The sequence below is a fragment of the Triturus cristatus genome, chromosome 7, assembly GCF_964204655.1.
Source record: "Triturus cristatus chromosome 7, aTriCri1.1, whole genome shotgun sequence".
Lineage (NCBI taxonomy): Eukaryota > Metazoa > Chordata > Amphibia > Caudata > Salamandridae > Triturus > Triturus cristatus.
In genome coordinates, this window is record NC_140590.1 from 855,664,708 (window position 1) to 855,690,426 (window position 25,719).

Below are 25,719 nucleotides of genomic sequence, written 5' to 3' on the forward strand. Positions count from 1 at the left end.
TCTGCGAGTTGTTGATCATGGACTATCTTGCAGGTCATTCCCTCCTGAGAATTCCTGATGATTCTTTTTTTTTTAAATATCTTTTTATTAAACCAATTCGACAGTCAGACAGCATATATTAATTGGCAGGCGTCATCAGTTACAATCGGCCACAAATTATACATCTCAATACATGTTTCCAACGGAGTTTCATGTTGACTAGGGGGTTACATGAGCCTCATCCGCAGTCAGTCTGCTCGGTGGGGGACACACATCTCCTCTATAGTGGTTCCAAGCTCCCCACACTTTACTCCACTTTCCGGGACAACCCCTGGCCTCAAACACCGCCTTTTCTCTCCACATGCACCAGTCTCGGTCTTCCTTCCACTTCCCCAGACCGGGTGGCTGTACCGCCCCCCACAATTGTGCGATGTTTTGTTTCGCTATCATGAACGCCAGCGTAGCCCACTGTGTAGTGCACACGTTGAGGTCCGTAGGCTCCCAGACATTAAGCAGGCACCTACGTGCCTCTGGGTGGATGTCAACCCCTAGCACAGCCCGCATAATTCGGTGTACACCTCTCCAATACTCTGCTATCTGCTGGCACCCCCAAAGGGTATGGAAAAAGGTCCCTAGTTCCCCACACCCCCGTCTGCACTCCCCACTTTCCGCTCGTCCCATACGAACCAGCCCAGGACCCGTTATATGTCATATGCAAAACATTGAGCTGAACCAGCCTAAGTCGGGCCTGTGTTGCTACCACCCTGGGGGAGGAGACTGCCTCCTGCCAGTCTTCGTCGTCAAGTTCGAGGCCTTCAGCATTCCATCTCTCCCTAAAGCGCACCAGCGGATCTTCCATGTTGTTGATTAGCTTCTTATAAATAAGAGAGATTGTTTTCTCCGGGATCTGCCCGTCTAGGACCCTAGTCTCCAATGGTGACGCCTCTGGCAGCGACCCACCCTTTGGGATCTTTGCCAATAACACATGTCGGATCTGCAGGTACCTGAAGTGCTCGGCGTCCGCCATGCCATACTGCTTCTTGAGGGCAGCGAACGATAGAACCGCGTCCCGTCCCCACAAGTCCTTGATCTGCGCGATCCCTATAAGATCCCACTTGTCAAAGCCCTTGGATTTCCAAAGGCTCCCCAGTTTTTCAAAACTCCACAGAGGCGTGGCCAGCGTCAGCTTTTCGTCCCATCCCAAATGCTTGTTGACCGTGTGCCACACCTGGACTGCGTGGGCGGTGGGGCCTGTCAACGAGAATCTACCCGGCCTAGCATACAGCGCCCTAGTATAGTCTCCCCCCGGGAGCAGCCACCTATCCATGGCGTAACCGGGATCACCAGGGTTTCCATGCATCCCATGATTAATCGCAGCCAGCTGGGCCGCCCAATAGTACTTCCGAATGTCACGGAGACTTATCCCCCCCGTCATACCAATTCAGGGTCAATTTGGTGAACGCAATCCGCGGTCTGCCATCCCAAAGAGGATTCCTTTGGAGGCCCTCAACCTCCTTAAAATAAGACCCCGGGACCGGGTCCATCGCGTTGTGGAGCACGTATAAGAAACGCGGAAGTGCCATCATTTTAAAGAGGACCGCCCTCCCCAGCATAGAGAGAGGAAGGGACCTCCAACGCGCTACATACGCTTTGAGTCGCTGCAGGGGCGGGCCCAGATTGGAAGCAAAACGCCACCCCGGATCCAGGGACACATAAATCCCGAGGTAACGGAAGCCATCAGCGGCGATTGTTATTGGGCAACCCGACGGTATCGCTGGCGGATCACCTGCCAGCACATAAATGACAGACTTGGACCAATTAACTGTGTACCCGGAATATCTACCAAAGATAGCTAAGACGTCCAACAAGCAAATCAGTGACGCCCTTGGAGTGGCAATGTAGAGCAGGACATCGTCCACATATAGGGAGATCTTGTCTTCCCATTCCGCGGTCCACCGCAATCCCCGAATAGAGCGGTCTTGCCGGACCCAAGCTGCCAGCGGTTCGAGTGCCAGTGCAAAAAGCAGCGGTGACAGGGGGCAACCCTGACGCGTGCCTCTGCTTAGCTGGAAGTCTTTGGACTTCCGATTATTCACTACTACCCGGGCCATCGGGTCAGAGTATAAGAGTCGGATCCAACTCAGGAACACCGGCCCAAATCCGAATCTGCGCAACACCGCAAACAAATAGGGCCACTCAACCATCTCGAAAGCCATGGTGGCATCCAACGAGACCAGGGCCGCCGCTTCCTGCATCGTCGGCACCCTACTCAACACCCCATGCAGGCGGCGCAGGTTAAGGGCCGTATTGCGATGCGGCATAAACCCTGATTGATCCGGGTGCACGAGAGCAGTGATTACCTTTCTTAGCCTCGTGGCCAACAATTTCGCCAGAATTTTAGGCTCCGCGTTAAGGAGCGATATAGGCCTGTAGGATCCGCGGTGTGCCGCTGGTTTACCCTCTTTGTGTATGACGACTATATTGGCGACCCGTTGATCATACGGAAGCATTCCTGTATTTCTGCTGTATTCAAACATTGCACGGACGTGCGGGGCGAGTTTATTTTCCGCCAACTTGTACAGTTCAACCGGGATACCGTTAGGACCCGTGGCCTTCCCGGAGCGCACCTCACGAATCGCCTGTGCCACCTCCTCATCCGTCAATGGGGACTTCATATATGCCCTGTTTTCGTCCGAGACTATGGGGAGCTTTACATCCCTCAGCATTTCACTATTTTCCTCTTCTGAGTATGTCCCGGAGGCACTATAGATCGTGCGGTAATAGTCAGCGAACGCGTCGGCAATGGCCTGTGGCTCGGTGATAGGCTGCTTATCGTCACCCTGTAGTTCAGGCACAAGACGCGAGGCCCACTCCCTCTTGTCTAGCCACGCTATCAGCTTCCAGCTTTTTCCCCTAGTTCATATACCCTGCTCTGGATCCTACCGCTCTGAGCCTGCGCCCTACTCTTAGCAACAGCATTCAACTCTTCCTGCCGCAGTCTCAACCGGTGGAGGCCATCAGGGGTCACTCCCCGGGCCATCTCCTCCTCTGCCCTCAGCACCTCTTCCTCCGCTCTTACCAGCTCGGCCTGCCCATCTCTCTTCTTCCCAGCTATGGCGGAAACCATCTCGCCCCTAATGACCGTTTTGTATGCCTCCCACAGAGTCTGCGAGGAGTCCACAGTGCCTCCGTTTTCTCGGAAGTAGGCGTCTGTGGCTTTAATGGCAGTTTTGCGGATTATGGGATCAATCAGATACCATGGGTTTATCGGGGCTATCTTCCCGGCTGCGAAGTTTCCCATTCTCATTTGAAGCCACACGGGGGAGTGATCAGAGATACCGCGCCCCAAGTGACTGATCTCCTGGATGGTATGGGCCTGTGACGCCGGAACCAGAATGTAATCAATATGAGACAGACTGCGGTGCACGCTTGAGACGTGTGTAGTGTGTCCCGTTGGGGTTGAAAGTACGCCACCCATCCACCATTCCCGTTGTTTCCAGAAATCCGGACAGCCACTTCTGAGAGGGCTGCAAACCTCGCGGCGGGTGCCTATCTATCTCCCCGGCCACCACCGCGTTAAAATCTCCCCCTATTACTAGGACCCCCAATGGGAATGTCAGAAAAATGGAGCCAAGATCTTTAAAGGCATCCGCCTGCAAACCGGGCAGGACATATACAGAAAGAAACGTTGCCGTTCTCCCTTCCTACTGACCCGAAATCCCAACATATCTGCCACGGACATCCGTCCACGTTGCCGTTATCGTGAAAGGGAAGGAGTTCTTCATAAGGATACCCACCTCTCGAGACCCGGATGTGAACCCCGAGTGTGCCACCCTTTTGTACCCACCCCTATGCAGGGCGAAGCATTTATTCCCTATTAAAAGTGTTTCCTGAAGAAGGACCACATCCGGAGCGTGTCTCTTAACAAACTGGCTGACCATCCCACGCTTCAGTTTATCCCCCAACCCGTTTACATTCCAACTGAGGACTTTGATCCCCAAGTCTCGCTCATTCCCCATTTCTCCGGTGTGTCCGATGTCCCCTACGCTTCGCCCACCATTCTGACATTGTCGAAAAATACAAAACAAGAACAAACTTAAATGCAATACCAATCCCCAACCCCCCCAACTCCCCCTCCACCCTGCACCCCTGCTGACTGGGACCACCCATATAAACTGGCAGAGTGCCTGTCGCCCTAAACCCTATCCCAAACACAACTAAATGTAGTAAGGAGGAGGTAGCCCACTCACCACCCCCAGGTCCCCATCATCTAAGTGAATTTTGTCCTCCGCCTCCTTCAGCAGTCTATTACTGTGCTGCCCAGCTCCCACTGTTCGAGTCTCTCCTGGGGTCTATGACCCCCATACCTGACCACCAGGGTAGTGTCCAGCGGGCAGTCCGTCAACTTCAAGCCTGCCCCGGTATCTCCTCTTCCTCGCCTCTGCGCCGTCCACCGGGCCCACGATCACTCCGCCCCTCAATCCAATCCGCAGCCCCCTCAGGGGTGTCGAAAAACCATACCCTCCCCTCACTCTCCACCCGCAATCGGGCCGGGAACATCATGGCGTATTTAATCCCTTTATCCTGGAGCTGCGTCTTGACCACCAGGAAAGTCTTCCGCTGTTTCTGCACCAGCTGGGTGAAATCCGGAAAGAGGGAGAGGGCGGCGTTCTCATAACGCAGAGGGGGCGACGCCCGGGCCAACTGCAGGATAGCGTCTCTGTCTCTAAAGTTAAGCACCCGTGCAATAAGAGGGCCGGGGGGCGCCCCCGGCCGGGGGCGCCCACCCGGGATCCTGTGCGCCCGCTCGATTGTGAAAAACTTCTCAAGGCCCCGGCGCTTGAGGTGGTTAAGAATCAAATCTTCTACAAAGAGATCCGGCGCAGGCCCCTCCGATTTCTCGGGGACCCCCAAAATTCGAATGTTATTCCGCCGAGACCTCCCTTCATACTCGTCCATCTTGCGCTCCGCCATTGCACAAAATCCCTTGAGATCTTGGACCTCCCGCTGGAGATCCGACACATCCTGTCAGGCCGGCCGTTTTAATGTCCAAGGTCTTGACCTTCTCATTGACTTTAGTGACATCCGCCCTGATCAAGTTAACTTCAATGGAGACCGTGTCCAGTTTATGCTCCAGGGACTCCAGCTTACATTCAAGGGAGGATTTGACCCCTCCTATGGCGGTCATTACGTCCTGTAGGGTCAGCTCCGGAGTGGGACCCCCCAACTACCCCCCGGCCCTCGAAGTCTGGTCCTGGTCCGCCGACGGGTCCTTGGGCTGTGTGTAGCGGTCCAATTTGTTAGACTGGACCTGTTTATTACCTTTACTAATCCTGGACTGGAACTTCTCGGACTCCACTCTGCTCCCCTTGGCACCAGCCGGTATCTGCGGCTCCTCGCCGGCGCCGGGGCACACCCTCCGCCGTATCGCGGCTCCAACACCGCCGAGGCGTCTGCCGGTCCGCACGTCCCGCCGAGCCCGGCGCCTCACCACTCAGTTCTCCGATGCCCCTTGAACAACCACCAAGGATGACCACAGCCAGCCACCGCCCGTAGCGCTTCCGCGCCACGTCTCAATGTAGCCCAGAACCAGGGGCGGGGAAACAGCCAGACGAGTCGAGTCACCCCCCTGGCACCCCCAAACTGTGATCACCTCGTCGGGGAGTATGCCGCAGATGCCACCAGGGGTATATCTCCAATTCGCCCTCTCAGCTCTGCAATGTCTTGGCCAGCTCGCCCACGTTGCTCGCACCCTCAGGCACCATACGGCCCCCGGGCAGCTCCGGAGGTCATCTTGCCGGTTCCTCGCTAGCAACAGGAGCGGTCCACTATATATCACACTGACGGCAGGGCGCCCCCATCCAGCGCGCCCCAAGGACTCTTCCCCGAGGCGCCTCAGTCCCGAGCGCCTCGCAAGTTTCGCCGCGGCTCACAGAATATACAGGCCTCTCCACTGCCGCCGGGGGGGGGATCCGAGGCCAGCACCCGCTGCAGGTGAGAGGCACGGGACTCCCAGCTGCTCCCCCCAGCCGAGAACGGGCGGACAAAAGTTTCGCCTTCCGGCCGGGCCCTCTAGACAGCGCCCCCGCCTTCCTCGCCTCTCCGCGCCGCCTCCTCTCCAATCGAGCTCCCGGCTTGAAGACTCGTTTAGGCCCACACAAGTGGCGCAGACAGCTCGGCCGATCCGGGGGCTAGAAGGACCGCAGTTGCGGGACTGGGCACCGCTTCCACCGCAGCATCGATGTTTGGGCAGGATATGTGACAGGATGATAGGTCCCTGGGGCGGCGACCACGGAGCTCGGCGCTCAGGCGGCCATCTCGGTCCGACGCTTGGCTCCTCCTCCTGATGATTCTTATTACTTTATCAGGTACACCTTTGTGGCGGAGGATTTGTTGAATGCCTTCTCATAGTCAATGAAGTTGACATAGAGGGGGGAGTGCCATTCCATTGACTGCTCAATGATGATGCAATCTGGTCTCTGTAGAATCTATCCTTGCGGAAGCCAGCCTGCTGGTCTTGCAACTGAGCGTCGACTTATTCCTTCATTCTGTTCAGGATAACTATGTTGAACACTTTGCCTGGGGTTGATAGATGAGTTATCCCTCTGTAGTTTGCGCGGATCAGATATCCCTTCTTCCAGTCTGACTGCACCTTTTCCTCTTCCCAGATCCTTCCAAACACGGGGTAGAGAATGTTGTCAGGTCCTGCTGCCATCCCATTTCTCAGATGTTTGATGGCTTGCATTATTTCTACCTTGGTTGGTCTGCTGCAGTTGATTGGCAAGTCCTTGTCAGCTGGTTGTTTGTCTGGTAGAGACTCCGGCATGGGCTGGTTAAGCAGTCCTTCAAAGTGCTCCACACAACTTTGTTGTTGACCTTCATTACCCTAGATTTTTGTTCCAGCTTTGGTCTTTTAAAGGTCTTTCTGGCTGGCTGTATCTGCCAGAGAGTTTCCTTTTTATATTGTAGAGTTCTTTCAAGTTTCCATGCCTTGCTGCTTTTTGGGCTTCTGTGGCAAGACCATTGAAGAATCTTCGCTTGCCTACTCTTAAGCTTCTCTTTGCTCCCTTGTTGGGTTTGGTGTATTCGCCTTGAGCTTTTACTTTTTTTTCTCTTGTTTGGCTGGTGTTGACTGCAGCTTTCTTTTCCTTTCTCATTTTGATTTTGCAGAGAGTCTCGGTGGAGATACATTCTTTATGCTGGTGTTTCTTGGGACCCAGTACCCCCTGGCAGGTTGATATCACTATTTCTTTGATCTTCTCCCACTGGCTTTCTACAGGGGCTCTGTCGTTCTCTAGTTCTTGCAGGACTTGAAACTTGTTTCTGAGGGTGACTGAGTATTCACTCTGTTTCTGTCCATTTTTGAGGAGGGTGATGTTCTATTGCTGTTGTTGGTTTGTCCGTTCCATCCATGCTTGCTTTAGCCTGGCAATGGCAATGTGATGATCTGACGGCACGTACGCTCCTCTCATCACTCTCCCATCCTTCAGGGACCTTTGGAGCTTCTTGGAAATGCAGAGATGGTTGATCCTATTCTCTGAGTGATGTGGTGACACCCATGTTGCCTTGTGTATACTTTTGTGTGGTAATACCCCCCTATCACCAGACTGTTCAAGGCACAGAGCCTTGCGAGCCTTTTACCATTCTCGTTCGTGTCGCCAAGGCCATGGTTGCCCATGACTACTTTCTACCCACTGTTTTTACTTCCAATCATGGTATTGAATTCCCCTATCAGTATGGTGATGTGTTTCTCAAGGTATTTCCCCAGAATGGACTGGAGTGTATTGTAAGTTTTTTCCTCTTCTTTGCGGTCATTTGTAGGTGCATAGCACTGGATAACCTTCATTTTGATCCTCTTCTTCTTTGTTCCGAATGTCTCTATGATGTTTTTGGGACTGAGGGCTTCCCATCCGATCAGAGCTCTGTTGGCTGCTGACGGTAGCATCACTGCTAGTCCCTGAGTATGTAGGGCGTTCTCTTCCTCCTGTCCAGAATACAGCAGCATTCCTCCTGGAGCCAGTCTTCTCTGTCCGGACTGTGTCCATCTGGTCACTCTGATGCCAAGCAGAGCAGGGTTGTATTTTGTTTTAATCTTTGCTGCCACTTGGGCTGTTTTGCTTGTCTCGTACATGCTCCATGTCCCAATGGTGGTGGTCTTGGTCGAAAGCAGGTGGATCTGCTTTGTGGCTTCTAGGGATTTCTGGCTTCACCAAAAGGTGTTGTAGCTCTCCATGAAAGAGTTTTCTCTCCCCACAAGGCCGGGATGCCTTTTGATCTTTTGGTTGATGTTTCTGTAGCTAATATTTTTTTACATGGTGGGGTAGCTAGCACCACGCATAACCCTCCTCCATTTGCCACGGGACATGGGGAACTTCCATGGCGGAGTTGTTAAGTATTAAGGTTCAGCATATTTTGGAAATCCCTTTTCCTTCGAGAATCCCCATAAGGAGTTTGGCCTCTAGGGCTCTGTACTTTGGCAAGTCCACCAACTCCGTTTTGTATTTCTGTAGAGTGTGTCGGAGCTGAAGGTATTTATGAGACTTGGCTTTAAAGTGGTGAAACTGTGTCTGTAATTCCTGAAAGGAGCTTAGACCGCCTCTTCCTCCACATGTCTCCCAAGGAGTAGAAATCCAGATTCTGTCCCATTTGGGGAACCCTTCCAGGTGTGAGGTGTGGTGAAGCACCCACGCCGCCAGGGCCGGCTCTAGGGCGGTGCGATCGGGGCCACCACACCGGACGCTGACTTGGTATGGGGGCGCATGTTCATCGCTTTAAAAGCACCGGATGCCGCGTACTTTGTCCCTGCAATAAAAATGACAACTCCAGTGATTAATGTTCTTCCTGGAGAGAGTCCAGAGCTTTGTCTACTGAAAGCTTTGACTGATCACAGGGCAGAGGGTTAACATGCCTGCTGCAAAGAACGTGTCCCATTAACATCACAAAGTTCATATAGTATAAATAGGTCAATGAGTTACCGGTTTTGTCAGAGATCCTATTCTTACTTGCAGTTAAAATCTTAATATAGAGCAGTAAGCTATTAAACTGCCATCAAAAGTTGCATGCAAACTGCAAGGAAAATATTAGAGCTATATCTTTTTTGCCCAGACTATTGTTGTCCTAATAATGCAAAAAAAAATCATTTGGGTAGAAATCAATTATTTTTATTAAAGAAAAGCCCTGACAATGGTGTTAAATTTTAAATTCTGAATTTGTGCTTTTCCAGTCCAAGGACTCTTAAACTGTACTGCCTACCATTATGGGTGACATGTGACTCCTACCCCTTGTAGGCCTCTGTCTTATGTAACATTTCCTATATACTGAATTACGCGATGATTGTGCAATGCGTGTGTGATGTAAAGTTTTCTGACATCTTCAACTAGCATGAGTGGCGCTATAAAACAAAATGAATCTAAGAGACAGTGGTTATGGAGATATGAGGAGCACTGTCAAATTGAATTGTGGTAGTGAGGGAATCTGTGGTGGAGGTGGTCATTGGGGGGGCGCCAACAAACATTGTCGCACAGGATGCCGCCTGTGCTAAAGCCGGCCCTGCACTCCTCCTCCACCATGGGCCCCTCCTGGAGGAGTCTGGATGGTCATTCTACCCAGCCATCCTGTGGTGCATAGTGTCGATGTCCGGGTTTGAAACACCAGTTGTCGTGTCGAGCAGGGTTTGGGGAATCAGGTCTCCATAGATCAGTCCCATCAGCTTATCCAGTCCCAGCATAGAGAGTTGAGTGGTATGGCGAATTGTTCCTGCCCCTGCACATATAGTCATTAATCACTAGGAGGTGGGCGGCTCAATAGTTCGGTTGTATGTCATCTATTCCTATCCCACCATCGTATGTTAGGACCCTGCATATGGCCATAGACATGTGGTGTTTTTGTTTTTTAGCCATAAGAGGGAATTGATATCTGTGGTCAAGTTCGTAAACCAGGTGTTTTGTATCTCTTAGAGGGAAGTTTCTCAGGACGTATAGGAAACGTGGAAGGATCATGATTTTAAATAGGGCGACCCGTCCTAGGGTATTGAGCAGTAGAGAGGCCCAGCGTGCAAGATCCATTTTTATTCTGGTAACTGAAGGCTTGAGGGTTCATGCTCCATTTTAGCTCGGGTTCAAGAGCCATCATGTCCCCCAAGTATTTAAGGCTGAGCTGTTTGAGTTGGTATGTCATGCCAGGAGAATGAAGCTGTGTTGCCATGCGTTGGAATGAGGAGGGATTTAGCTTTATAGAGTCTAAGTACTGATGCCTCCTCTTAAAGGGACAGTGGTCGCAGGCAACGGGTTCCCGATTAATGAGTGTTTGTTAAATGCAGCAGGACATCTATGGAGTATAGGACAATCTTATTTGAAAAGCAGTCCCCTGAGCCCAGGATCTGGGCATTACGGCGGATCAGTCTAACTAGTGATTCTATGACAAGGGCAAAAAGGAGTGGGTGAGCGAGCAACCCTGGTGGGTTCCCTGTTTGATTGGGTGGGTGTCAAAAAGGACTCTGTTCAACTTCTTTTGCACCATCGGGTGAGCATAAAGGAGCTGCACATATGAGCGCAAACGAGGGCCAAAGCCCATGTGGTCGAGGACTTTATCCAGGAAGGTTCTGTCTACAGATTCCAATACCCTCTCAGATTCCAAGATCAGCAGGGCAGGGCGCAGTGGTCTCGGAGCTCCTGTGCTATCTGTGCCTATTTAATAGTGTTTGGTAACACGACTGCTTAGAACCACATTGGTCACGGTGGAAGAGTTGTTTCAGGACTTGATTGAGTTTGAGGGCTCAAAAGAGAGATGGTTTGAAAGCCTTGTATCTGAGGTTAAGGTTGGTGGATTTTGGTATGACCACCATGGTCGAGGAATCCATCTCTGCAGGGAATCATTATTTTTTTTTTTTAATAAATCTGTTGGATAATTTACCTTTTTCACGTAGGAGATACTTGTCCTGATTTGAGAACATGGTTGAATAAGGGCTTTAATAGGTGGTTCTGTAGTGAACTATTTGGTTTGATTATCTTAATTGGTATCCCATTAGGCCCTGGTACATAGGAATTTCTTCATTGGTTTATCAAAGTTATTTCTTCTTTGGGTATAGGTAGTCCTTTATTAATAAATTTCAAGAGTAATGCTGGTGAGGAGATTCATCTTGAGAAATGCTAGTTCTGATCAGTTTCCCAGGTTGCAAACCTGATAGATATCGGTAACTGGCCTACGGGCTGATTGATGTTCCTGATCCAGTGGGAGCCTAAAATTGCTTCACATTTTTGTGCTCATTGCATTTTGGAGCTCAACTCACCCTAAATCTTGTTCCGAGATTTTGAAATGCTTAATGATCCTCCTATATGTGGACTTTAGATGATTTATGGAATTTGTATGGTCTAAGGTTCGTGGGACTTAAGTGTGCACCTTGGACTCCTAAAGCTTTTTCCACTGTCACAATTTGTTAGATTGCTCCGCTTGTAACAGCTCATGTTCCTGCAGGAATCTTTTGTTAAGGAAATGCGGAAAAAAGCGGAATACTGTTTTTAGTGGTGTTTCCCATATGACGATCCACTTGGTATCATTTGATTTTGAGCTTTCTAAATTATTTTTTTCTGCAGTACACCTGATTGGATGGTCTACTAGCTGCATTAGCTTTGGTCTCAAATTGTTTGCCCATACAAGTTTCTGCTTGTTAAAATATGATGCTTTATTATCCGTGCATAAGGATGACTTAAAGGTATATTGTTGAAGATTAAATGGGATTCGTTGAGGATTGTGCTCACTTTTCTGACTTCTGATCAGTTGAAAGATTTTCTAGATATGGTAATTTGCAATGTGTATTAGTGAAGTCAATATTTGATTTGTTTCCTGTGTCAGTTGTCATCTTAGCTAGTTGATCATTAACAAAGCACCTATTGAGGCACCAGAGTCCTATGCCTGAGAGAAACTTTTTGAGAGTGTAAGATTTTTTTTTTTTTATCTGCTTTCGAAGACACCTTGTAAAGATCGAAGTAGGAATATGCAACTGTATCAGGACTGTGTTCATTGAGACGAGATTCAGGGAGTAGTAGACCTCAATATATTTTCAATGCATTCACCAGTTATCATGCAGAGCATGGTGTTATGTTGGATGATAATTTTTTGAGTTCGCCTAGGAAAGCTTTCATTTTGACTGGCTCTTTAAGGTGGGTGGAGGGGAAATGTTGATCATTAGAAGTTGACAGCTTGCTGTGTTTGTTGTTAATATTGATAGTGTGTTTGGGGATTGTTCTAATCAAAGCACTATGCTGATTTGAGTGATTTAGCACGCCTCTACTGTGTATCGGGCCATTTTGTAAATTTTTTTTTTTTAGGTAGTTTTGAAAATAAGTGAGAAATAAGAATATTTTTAAAATGCCTTCAAATAATAAAAACAAGCTGATGGATAGTAATTAAAATAACAAATATATTACGCTTCAGTAGATTTAAAAATCGGTGCAGACATGAATTCAAAATAGGGGAAGGCAGCTTGAGGCATAAGATTGCAATTATAGTACTCTTTAGGCCTCAATGCCTGTCTCATCTCTCTTATCAGTATGGTTGACATAAGCAGTTAATAATGCTTGGCGTTATTAGAGGCGAAAGGGGTGATGTCAATGAGAAACAAAAGTTGTAGCAGAAACGCATCTGATCCCTCACTGGCAATTGCCATCTAGGACAAGTGCAGGGGTGGCCAGCTTAAGTGATGGAAAACTGAATCGTTACTATTTTATCAGTATAGCCACATGAGATAAAGTTGCATATATTGAATCTAAACAAATCATTTACTCAGTAAGAGATTATCCTGAAATCTCTGTTGGATCCAGCCTTCCTAATTTCGCAGCTGGGTGCTGTAGAAAGAATCCTTCTTGCCAGTGAGGCAGTGGCTTCCCATACAGGGGCTTGTTCCTTCTTATGAGGAAGTCACCATCGCTGGTCTTACACTAGTGGTTTAAGTAAACAACCTACAGCAAGCATAAGCTTGGTTGGGGAAAGGCAGTTAAAGGAGCAGAAAGGTTTTGAGCCGGGAGCTGGATAGGTCTTGATGAGGCAAGCAAGCAAGCAGGAAAGTTTGGTGCCAGAACTGGATGGGTCTTGGTGAGGCAAGAGAGCTTGTCCACGGCACTTAATAGATTCTGTTCCCTGGTGCAGCCTCTTGAAGTCACTAGTTCCCCTCAACCATGCTCTGTAAGTGATACAAACTCAGAAAGAGTGACAAGCTTCTGGTGTTTGTTAGGTTCTCAAAGGATTCTCAGCTCGCAGCAGTCTGAAGACTGTGAGACTAGGTCATTGACAATCGGTTAAACCCAGTGCAGGCTGCACTTCATGGTGTAGCCATCGACAAGTGAGCTGGGAGGGGGGGGGCGCTTAGGTACACTTGGGATGCGCCCCTAACCAGCCGTCTCTAGTGCTGTACTGCCATGCTAAACATTAAAAGAATCATCTAGCACCCTCCTATGGAGTTCTCCAAGAACAAACCAACTGCTGGTAATGGTGGCTATGGGGAGGTACATTTTGGATTGTTTGTTTTTTTATAATCTTTTTTATAAAGAACAGACTAATGAATTATAACGGAATCCATTAGTAGCCAGTTGGGGGATTGGCTACTAGTTTGACCATTATTAAGAACTACATTTAGAGGGTCATAGACACAGTTTCAGGAATAGAGTATCCAGAAATGGTATTCTTTGCTGATAGTTTTTGTTTACTTCTTTCAACAATATCTTCAATTTCTGTTGTGGAAATCTGATCTGAGGACCGGCCTATTTAGGACGAATCAGGCTTGATTATTGCATCAGATAAGTGTTGGTCTGTTGGATAATGACTATTCTGTGCTTTCATTCCTCCTTTGTTTACACTTTAGGACACAGTGATGTACTGATGGCTATATTAGCAGGCATGTTATAGAATTAAAGTGTAGAGCTAGATGGTTTTATGTCCAAGTCTTGACTCTGTTGTACCTTTTGTGAGTAGAGAATAAAAAGATTTGAGTAAGAGAAAGAAATGTGCAGATCGTTCCAATATTTGAGGCGTTTCAGGTGGTCACTATGGAAGCCTTTTATACTTACCATAACAAATCTGTTTAATTCACCACAGGTTAATCAGGCAAAGCAGAATTGTCCTTCATGTCCATCTATTCTGAGATTTTGTAATGAAACACTCTTTGGTCTTTTGGTGCATCACAATGCATAAAATCATGTTCGAGGCATATGAGCTGCAGATCACACACCAGCATAGTAGATAGCCATCTGGAGTTTGGCTCGGTTGCTTGCACGTTGTTGTTGTCTTGGAAGAAGTCTTTGTAGTCACGAGATAGGTGACTCTTCCCTTGGACGATAGTGCGCATGGGCATCAACTCCATTGTTAGATTGCTTTTTCCGCCATTGGGTTCGCATGCAACTTTTCCGCTCCGGTTGCAAATCTCAGTTCCAAGCTTCTCGAAGCGCAAAATTTACAGAAAAACAATCGAATCGCCTTCATCTTCGACATCGATTTCATCGGCTCGATTCCGGACGTCGACGCGGGCCGCTGGGCCTATTCACACCGTAAGGCCTACGGCTCATGGAAAGGACGACTTTCAAAAATTGCCCCCAGTGTGGAGCAAAATTTCCGCACAGTGACCATCACAAGGTCTGCAACCTGTACCTATCACCTGAACACGACAAGTCCAGCTGTCCAGCCTGTGCATCCTTTCGATCCAAAAAGACCATCCGAGATTGAAGGGCTAGAAGACGCATCATGGCACAGAGACCAGCTCCGGAACCAGTGGACATCTTTGATGAAGGCCCCGATGTCCCAGAAGAAGATTCAGAATCTCAGAGGCAGAAAACTCAGACAACCTCATCACTCCTGGGCAACGTGTGAGTACTACTGCCCCTGCCCAAGCCCTCCAAAACCAAAGGCAGTGGTCAATACTTCGCCTGTTGGCCCCAGTCGAGACCGAAAACATCCTTCAGAAGCCCCGCCTCCGGGCTCAGCTCCGAAGTAAAAAGGCAAGCCTTCCGATAGCTCGGGACCAAGCAAACCGCATGTCATTGTCCCACCGGCACCTTCGGCACCGAAGCCAAAAGAACACTCGGCGCCGAAATCTGCTCCGACGCCTTCCACCACCAAATCGGCCCCCAAAACGCCAAGACCCATAGATAAGGCGGCTTCGATGGTTCCCAAGCCTAAAGATCCAGCTTCGGCTCCGAAACTAACATCCTCGGCACTGAAACAAACGGCTAAGGACTCTCATACACCTCCTAAAACTAAAACCTATCAGGATCAACCACAACCTCGCTCGGAACTGAAAAGATCGGCACGGAAAACTGTTACCGAGGAACAAGAACTTTTTCACCCTGATCCCATCAATCCAAGGCAGGAAAAGACTTGTATCAACCTAAAAACTGGACAGGTCACCACTGTGCCATGTAAAAAACGAAAAATTGACACACCATCTGCTCCAGTTCCTGTACACAAGAAGGACTCTGCAATATCGCCTATGCCCCTTCTTCTCCTACACTGCCTTCTAACCCACCTCCTCTGCCTACACCACCCTTACCTGTAACTTCTCCACCACATACACCACCTCCAGATGATGATGATGATGACCTAGGGGGTGGGGGTGATCCTAATGACCCGTTCACGGATCCAGATACCTCACCACTTGATGATTTGGCATTCCCTATCCCAACAGACCTACTGGACCCACAGCCATATCCCTCAAAACCATCTCCCCCAGATGATCACCTGGGGTTTGGCCAATTATTAAATAGAGCTGCACTTTATCATGGTGTTACAATGCACTATGACACACCAGAGGAGGATTTCCTCTTAGATACTTTTGAACAATCTCAAAAGTCAGCGCAAATATTACCTGTGATCAAAGGAGTCCTTAAGTATGCCCCGAAGTATTTAAAGACCCCGTCCGTGCCAGGGTTCTTAACCCTAGAATAGAAAAGAAATATAGGCCTGCCCCTGGAGATCCTACTTAAATCAAAGGACAGTTGCCTTTGGATTCTCTGGTCGTTTCCAATGCTAGGAAACGCGCCAACTCAGAGACCTCCGGAGATGCACCACCCCCGGATAAAGAATCCAACCTGCTAGAAGCTTCTGGCAAAAGAGTAGCAGCACAAGCAGCGAATCACTGGCGTATTGCCAACACCCAAGCACTACTGGCACAATATGACAGGGCACACTACGACCAGTTAGAACATCTCTTACAACATCTCCCTGACCAGTATAAAACCCAAGCAAATGACCTTATCCAAGAGGGCAAGCTAATTTCAAATGCGTCAATTAAGTGTGCACTTGACTCAGCAGACACTGCCTCTAGATCAATTAACACCAGTGTGCTCCTTAGACGACATGCCTGGCTACGTATTTCAGGCTTTAAGCCAGAGGTACAAACTACCATACTCAATCAGCCATTCAACCAAGAACAGCTATTTGGGCCGGCTGTAGACACCGCCCTTGAAAAAATGAAAAAGGACACAGAGACTGCTAAGTCCATGGGAGCATTACAGTCTCCACAAACGCCTGGCTCCTTTCGGCGCTCCTTCTACAGAGGAGCCTCCAAAAATATGGGCGCAGACACCTCATCTACATTCAAAGCCACTATACAAACATCCCCCAGTAGAGGATATTTTAGAGGCGGATACAGAGGGAACAACACCAAGGGACGAGGTCGAGGTAATAACAACACTCGCACCTCCCCTGCCACAAAACAGTGACTTTCCTCCGCTCCCCCAGACCATTTCACTCCAGTCGGGGGCAGGCTAACACAGTTCCTACCTGTTTGGAACTCCATCACAACAGACAAGTGGGTAAGACAAATTATCCAGTATGGTTACTGCCTGGAACTTACAGCTACCCCCCCACACATACCACCCAAACAGCGTCCAATGTCTGCAGACCATCTTACGCTCCTCAAACAAGAGGTTCTCTCACTGCTTCAAAAGCACGCAATAGAGCCAGTTCCCTTAGAGCATCAAGGAACAGGGGTATACTCACTGTACTTCCTAATCCCCCAAAAGGACGGGACTCTGAGACCAATACTCGACCTCAGACCCCTAAATCTGTATATATACTCATATCATTTCCATAGGATCACTCTTCAACATGTGCTCCCACTGCTGCAACAAGGCGATTTCCTTGCCACACTAGATCTCAAGGACGCCTACTTCCACATTCCCATACATCCTGCTCACAGGAAGTACCTAAGGTTTGTGGTGGACGGACAACACTACCAGTTCACAGTCCTTCCATTCGGGGTAACAACCGCGCCCAGAGTATTCACAAAATGTCTTGCAGTAGTAGCAGCACATCTCAGAAGACAACAAATTCATGTCTTCCCGTATCTAGACGACTGGCTAATAAAAACCAAGTAATTGCACCAATGTGTTATACACACCAAATCATCCAACTATTACACAACTTGGGGTACACCATTATCTATCCCAAGTCTCAGCTCCAACCCTCTCATATACACCAATATCTGGGAGCTACCATAAACACCTCCACAGCCCTAGCATATCCCAGTCCAGCCAGGATAGCCACTATACAAGCTCTTGTCACAACATTTCAAAACCAACACTCTCTTCCAGCCAGAGTGTTCATGCAGCTCATAGGCATGATGGCATCTTGCGTCTTCATTGTGCCTTATGCAAGACTTCAAATGCGTCCCTTACAGGAATGTTTAGCACGTCAGTGGAACCAGGCTCATGGACAACTCACAGATCTGGTGTTGGTGGACAGCCGCGCTCATCGCTCTCTACAGTGGTGGAACATAACAAACTTGTCCAAAGGGCGACCGTTCCTAGAGCCTCTTCCACAGATAGTGCTGAAAACAGACTCATCACTCACAGGATGGGGAGCCCACCTCCTCAGACCCACCACTCAGGGCAAATGGACCACTCAACAGAAAGTGCTCCATATCAATTACCTTGAACTGCTAGCAGTATTCCTAGCTCTAAAATCCTTCCAACTACATGTACAGAACAAGGCTGTCCTCATCCGGACGGACAACATGACAGCCATGTATTACATACAAAAACAAGGAGGCACACATTCTCTGCAGCTGTCCCAGCTCGCACAGAACATTTGGAGATGGGCCATTCCTCATAACATATACCTACTTGCAGAACACCTTCCAGAGGTTCACAATCCGATTGCTGATCTGTTAAGTCGACAGACACAACAGATCCACAAATGGGAAGTACATCCCCAAGTTCTACTGTCCTTTTTCCAAAAATGGGGCCAACCAGACATAGATCTGTTCGCCACACACGAAAACGCAAAATGCCCAACCTTCGCCGCCAGGTTTCCCCACCCGGAGTCAAAGGGCAATGCGATATGGATGCGATTTGTGTACGCTTTTCCGCCTCTCCCACTCATTCCACTAGTAGTACGCAAGCTCAGGCAGCAGTCTCTCAAACTGATCCTAGTAGCTCCCACATGGGCACGCCAGCCATGGTTTACAACACTACTGGAACTCTCTCTAGTTCACACCAAAAACTGCATCTCTCCACGTCCCTAATAACCCAGAACCATGGAGAGATCAGACAACCAGATCCAGGTCAATTGAATCTGGCGATCTGGCTCCTGAAGTCCTAGAGTTCGGTTACCTTAACCTGCATGAACATTATAAAAGAAGCCAGGAGACCTACTACTAGAGCTTGCTATGCTGCAAAATGGAAAAGATTTGACATTTACTGCACTAACAATAATATAGACCCACTGGATGCATCCATCCAGAACATCATTTGCTACTTACTACACTTGCAAAGATGTAATTTGGCATACTCCTCCATACGTCCCCACCTAGCAGCATTAGCAGCTTACTTACAAAATCGACAGCACTTGTCACTCTTTAGAGTCCCTGCAATTAAAGCCTTCATGGAAGGACTTAAAGGAATTATTCCTCCCAGATTAACACCCTCTCCAGTGTGGAATTTAAACATTGTTCTTACTAGGCTCATAGGACCCCCATTTGAACCTCTACATAAATGCGAACCACAGTTCCTCACATGGAAAGTAGCCTTCCTTATCGCAATCACATCCCTCAGAAGGGTAAGTGACATCCAGGCTTTAACCATACAAGAACCGTTCTTACAATTACATCGTAACAAAGTGGTTCTTAGGACAAATCCAAAATTCCTTCCAAAAGTCATATCTCCTTTTCATCTTAACCAATCAGTAGAGTTACTAGTGTTCTTTCCAAACCCAGACTCTGTAGCGGAGAGAGCTCTTCACACCTCAGATGTTAAAAGAGCCCTTCTTTATTACATCGACAGAACCAAATCTTTCCTCAAAACAATTGTTTGTAGCTTTCTCTCCAACACATAAGGGCAACCCCATCTCCAAATCTGGGATTGCTAGGTGGATAGTTAAATGTATACAAATATGCTACCACAAAGCTAAATGCACTCTAACAGTTCCCCCTAGAGCGCATTCAACATGCAAACTAGGGGCTTCCATGGCATTCTTAGGGAACATTCCCTTAGAAGACATTTGTTAGGCAGCCACATGGTCTACAACACACACCTTCACTAAACACTATTGTGTTGACGTACAAGCAAAGCAACAAGCTTCTGTGGGCCAAGCTGTCCTTGAAACTTTATTTCAAACTGCTGCAACCGATACAGGTCACCATCGCTAGGGACGATATTGCTATATAGTCTATGCTAGTGTGTGATCTGCAGCTCATATGCCTCGAACGGAATATGCTACTTTCCAGTATGCATCTTTTCTTGGCATGTAGAGCTGCAGATCCACACACGCCCACCCACGTCCCCGGGACCTGTATCTGTTCCAGCTTTATCTTACTTAGATATCACACATGGACATCTTTCTCTTCTACTAACTCCATTTCCCATCATGGCGAAAAACAATGCCCATGCGCACTATCGTCCAAGGGAGGAGTCACCTATCTCGTGACTACAAAGACTTCTTCCAAGACAACAACAACGTGCAAGCATCCGAGCCCAACACCAGATGGCGATCTACTATGCTAGTGTGTGTGGATCTGCAGCTCTACATGCCAAGAAGAGATGCACACTGGTAAGTAGCATATTCCTTTTAGACAGTGGATGTAAAGGAAAGAAACAAAACTAAAATTAGATATGATCCCTGGTCAACACACTCGTCACACTTTGATTAGGAAAGAAAGGTGAAATGTTAGCAACAATATCCATGGGTATGTTTTCTTGATGGTGAATTGTTTTGTTACAGTGGAAGTCCCTAATGCCTGAGAATGTGTTGGCCTAACCACTAGGGCGGTCGACCTCGAATCTGGGGAACTGGGTTTGAGTCTCAGCAATGACACTGAACATCCTGTGATTCTTGGCAAATCACTTAATCTCCCCGTGCCTAACAAAAGTAAATGTGTCCTCATGTAACGCAACTGGTGCTATGTAAAGCGCTCTGATACCCGATTCGGGTCAAGTTCGCGCTATATAAAACAACCAACCAGAGGATTTTTATAATATCTTCGGGTTTGGGTTTGTGTATGGTGACTGCTGTTGCAAGGTCTCTGTATAACTTACTTCTGTTAGCTTAAGTTCTTTCAGGTTGTGACAAAATGGAACCTAAAGAATGTTTTCGTATTAGGGATTATTTAAATGTTATGGTGGTGACCATGGAAATGGGTCCCTTAGTTTAACAATGTTTGTTTGCTTTGTCCTGTCTCTACAGGTACAGCGATGTAAAAAACCAGCATGAAATAATCAGGTGTTTAAAGGCGTTCATGAATAACAATGTAAGTCTGAATGTGCTTGAGCTTACCAACTTGATCTTAACAGCAATGTAATGGCGTAATAAGCAAATAAGTGTGGGTTTGAGTTAGTTTAAAATGAAAAAAATTCAGAAATCTTCAGTTGCATTTTTGTGAGTCTACCACAGGGCTGCTGTGTGTCTCTTAATTGTATATTCCTGTTTTATAAATTATATCAATTATATCTTTCGGCAGAATACAGAGGGTTTGCACCTCATTAATTCCGCAAATTTAATGAAATCACTTGGAACCACTTCAAGAGTGTCAGCAGGGCCTTGGCAAAATAAGTGCCATGGCTGACTTGTACGTCTAACCTTTAATAAAAAAAGACACCTTGAATGTATTCATTTAATAACACCAATTGAGTTGCCAATTTAAAATTTCCCAGACCTGTGCAGATCCAACCAGAACAGCTCATGAAAAAAATGAAAACTACTCTTTCAAACTATCATTTGGCTGATTAGCTGACAGCCGTGTAATCAAAGTTGCTTCCATAATCAATGGGGTCTAGCCCTTTAACTGTGCAGACGTCCCGTCTCAGGGCTGATTGTTAATCTGGGGCCTCAAGACAACAAACTTTAAATCAGGAATGCACAAAGGACTGAATGGGGGCACATCAGAAGCCCCATCATTTCACTATTTCTGAACTAGTTAAAACACTAAAATGAAAGCAAGGCTGCCTGACCTTGTGTTTTTTAAATTTGATTTTAAAATGTACGTTCGGGTGTTGCCTTAACACAACATGTTAATGCTCCTCAAAACTTCTAAATAATTGCAGTAGCAGACACTTCTTAATTATCGTTTTTTATGCATTTTTCCTAGTTAATGACAAATTGTTTTTCTGGATATTGTGGCTGTGCCTGCACTCTTACAATCTCAGGCATCATGCCTAAGGGCTGGTCAGTGCTTTTGAATGGTGGAAATGACCATCTTGTGCCCAATATTCCCCCAGATTTTTGCCTTTAGTCTAACCAGTTTTTGTTGTCCATAGAACTCTGAACACAATACTCCTGCTAAACAGCGATAAAGTGCTGGTGCTCTCCCTTATAAACCTGGTAAAATTGACGTACACCTGATTGGCACATTAAACCTGTTCATATGTCCTTAGTAGATGGTATTACAGGTACCCAGGGCCTGTAAATTAAATGCTACCAGAGGGCGGCAGCACTCCTTTTGCCACCCACTAAAGTACCACTGTAAAACATGTCTACAGGCCTGCCCTTGCAGCCTGTGTATGTTGTTTTATACTGCCTCTTCGACCTGGCAAAATAAACTTTTCTCTGTGGCTCTTTCAACAAGCTTAATTGGATAATCAGTGTTGTGTTTGCGGCCTTGATAACAGCACCGGGACACTCTTTTGAGTAGCTGTGTGCTATATCAATCTTGTATATCCTCATCCTCATCATAAACATTTCTTTTTTATGCTTATAAGTCATCCCTAAGGTAGGCCCTATATGCCTATAGTGTAGGGTGCATGGTATTTCGTAGGACATATGTACTTAAGTTTTACATACCTTGGCATCGAAAAAGTTATTTTTTTAATGATAACTATGTAACGCACAAATGCTAATGCATGGAAATCAGGTTTCTGTCATTTTTTATCATTTGTGCATCACTTAAGAATTCCAAACAAAAGTGCTTAATGTTTGCTTTCCTAATTCCTGGATGCATACAGTTCATTTACAGGTATTTACATTTTGTTGTGTATTACAAAAATACAACATCCTACATTGTTTCAAAATTTACTATACAAACTCTTCTCTGTTTGGAGTCAGAGAAACAAAAGTAAACCCCAATCGCAATGTTAAAAGAATAAAGCAGAATTTAAAAGCGTCTTTTATTTATTGCTGTCTTTTGCGACTCACCTAAAATCAGCCTGTGACCCATAGTTTGGGAAAAACTGTTCTAGAAATTTACCTCTGGATGACCTATCCACTCACCATGGAGTAGTCAAGAGGGAAATAGACGCTCTTTTGGAGAAAGGAAAGGTTGTTTCATATGGAGGTAGAGAGAGAAGACATGTTTTGTCTTAGAGATATTGAGTCCTGTCTATAGAAAGAACAATTCCTCCACTGCTTCCAAGTATCTTTCACCAGGGAAGACCACAAATGCTTTGTAACACCCAGCGTTGAAAAGACGTACAAGGATTGTCTCAAGACCCCAAGCACATTCAGTTGCATGGAGAACCTTCTTATCTGACAGCGAGATGGAGTGAGCTGCAGCTAGCCAGTGAGGCATCTCAAATTCAGATGTCCATTTAAATGGGTACACGCACCAACATTCGAGGTATATAGAATACCTTATGGCCCACCTGCCCAAGGCGTTCCAAAAAGGAGCTAAAGCAGTGTATCTAAAAGAGACCCGTTAGTGATAGATTCCTTACCTTAGAATATCTCCAGGTGTCAGACTGGATCCGGAAAGGTTTTCGTCAGCAGTACCCCTGCGTGTCGGTAGGCATCGTCGTGCAGCTCCAAGTACGTCGCTGGCGTCGTAGCCGCCGAGATGACGTCGTCGGAGCTACTTAGACGCGCCCACGCGCGCTGACGTCCGTTCTTTCTTTTTCCGCGCCACCAAGTGCAGATCCGAGAGAGAGCGGTACTCCTAGTCATATTTCGGACTTGTTTTCTGAGACTTGTTTCTCTTGTTTATCGAGTACTCTACTTCTGGTGCAGTAGGGATGCCCGGGTCTCAGTCCTGCAGGGACTGCCGTCGTAACATGTCGGCGGAGGACCCGCATGTCGTGTGTCTCTTCTGCTTCGGGAATGTCCATCACCCTGAGACGTGCCCCAGTTGTCGGGCCATGGCACCGAAGACATGCGGGAGCGTTGCCGGCAGTTCCTTGTGGCCCAGCAATTGCTCCGTGCCACTCAAGGGCCGGTCGCGGTGCCTACACCGTCATTCGTTGCATTGGGGTCAGGTAAGTCGAAGCACCATACAAGGTCGTAGACGCGGCATTGCTCTTTGCCTACCCCTCACCAGTCGTGGGATGCGGTGAGGGGGCGGGTGGTCACTCCCCCCGGCTCCGGTGGAGCCTACCCGCTTTCTCCGGGGCCGTACGCGACTCCGGAAGTAATACAAGTGTTCCTATCGGCCATGGGCCGTTTTTTTGCCACTCCGCGTCCCTCCGGAGTGCCTTTGGGCCCTGTGGAACCGTTGGGTGGTTCTACCCCATGCAGTCGCCTTTGGCCCCGGCAACGTCGGCATGATACCCTGGGATGCCGTTGGCTCCGGCCTCTGCCCCGCCGTTGGCTCCGGCCTCTGCCCCGCCGTTGGCTCCGGCCTCTGCCCCGCCGTTGGCTCCGGCCTCTGCCCCGCCGTTGGCTCCGGCCTCTGCCCCGCCGTTGGCTCCGGCCTCTGCCCCGCCGTTGGCTCCGGCCTCTTCCCCGCCGTTGGCTCCGGCCTCTTCCCCGCCGTTGGCACCGGCCTCAGGTGCCGCCGTTGGCTCCGGCCTCAGGTGCCGCCGCTGGCTCCGGCCTCAGGTGCCGCCGCTGGCTCCGGCCTCAGGTGCCGCCGCTGGCTCCGGCCTCAGGTGCCGCCGCTGGCTCCGGCCTCAGGTGCCGCCGCTGGCTCCGGCCTCAGGTGCCGCCGCTGGCTCCGGCCTCAGGTGCCGCCGCTGGCTCCGGCCTCAGGTGCCGCCGCTGGCTCCGGCCTCAGGCGCCGCCGCTGGCTCCGGCGCCGCCCATGACTCCGGCCTCAGGCGCCGCCCATGACTCCGGCCTCAGGCGCCGCCCATGACTCTGGCCTCAGGCGCCGCCCATGACTCCGGCCCCAGGCGCCGCCCGTGACTCCGGCCCCAGGCGCCGCCCATGACTCCGGCCCCAGGCGCCGCCCATGACTCCGGCCCCAGGCGCCGCCCATGACTCCGGCCCCAGGCGCCGCCCATGACTCCGGCCCCAGGCGCCGCCCAAGACTCCGGCCCCAGGCGCCGCCCATGACTCCGGCCCCGGGCGCCGCCCATGACTCCGGCCCCGGGCGCCGCCCATGACTCCGGCCCCGGGCGCCGCCGCTGGCTCCGGCCTCGGGCGCCGCCGCTGGCTCCGGCCTCGGGCGCCGCCGCTGGCTCCGGCCTCAGGCGCCGCCGCTGGCTCCGGCCTCAGGCGCCGCCGCTGGCTCCGGCCTCCGGGGAAAACACTCTGGCTGAAATGTCCAAAGTCTTACATCTGAGACGCGTCTGCACTAGACCAGGCATAACAGCATTGCCAGTTTGGCAGTTACTTCCTTACGGGATAGAAACCTATTTGGTTGCCAAGAAAGAAAAACATTCAGCACCCGATTCGCGTCCCAAAGGACTAAGTATCAAGGTTGCGGAGGGAGAGAGAGGCGAATCCCTCTGAGACGCAGGCAAACCAAAGGGTGTTCACCCACCGGAGAGCCCTGCACCATAATGTGACCAGCTGAAATCGCAGAGCGGAAGGTATTGATTGACCTATAGGCCAGACCATCCTCCGCCAGACTTGCCAGAAAATTAAGGACGTGGACTACATCTGCCCCCATGGGATCGACACTGTCGCTCACACCAACGACAGCATCTGTGCCAGGCTGACCGGTATCTCTTAGTCGTGCTGTCTGCCCATGCCTTGGTGAGCAAGTCCTCCGCTTTTCCTGAAAGGCCTGGGAGTGACCATTGATGATGGAGATCTGCCAGGCCATCATCTTCAACGTTCCTTCCACTACCAGCCGATGAGGAAAGAGATCTGGATTGAGGAGAATGTGAGGAAATTGGGGGAGTCGGAATGGAAAATCCCAAGAAAGTTCCAGTAGAACTGGAAACCAGAGTTGAAACCTCCACCAGGGTGTGATCAACACCACCGCCGCCTGCTGGCGGCGAAGCAACGCGAAAACTTGCGTGATCATGGAGAACGGAGGGAAGGCATAACCGTGCTCCCTCTGCCAATTCTGGAGAAACGCATCTGTCCTCTCCGCCTGCGGATCTGGCCGCCAACTGAAGTATCTCGGTAACTGATGATCTAGTCATGATGCTGAAAGGTCTAACG

The 25,719-nt window shown here is 49.0% G+C and overlaps 1 protein-coding gene across 1 annotated transcript in view; it reads left to right on the top strand.

The window, feature by feature from the left end:
- Nucleotides 1-25,719, top strand: part of DIAPH1 (diaphanous related formin 1) — an 867,093-nt gene that overhangs the window by 294,413 nt on the left and 546,961 nt on the right. The window contains exon 7 of the mRNA XM_085617784.1: nucleotides 20,647-20,710. Within this exon, the coding sequence (XP_085473910.1) occupies nucleotides 20,647-20,710 (64 nt within the window). The remainder of the gene's footprint in view (nucleotides 1-20,646; nucleotides 20,711-25,719) is intronic.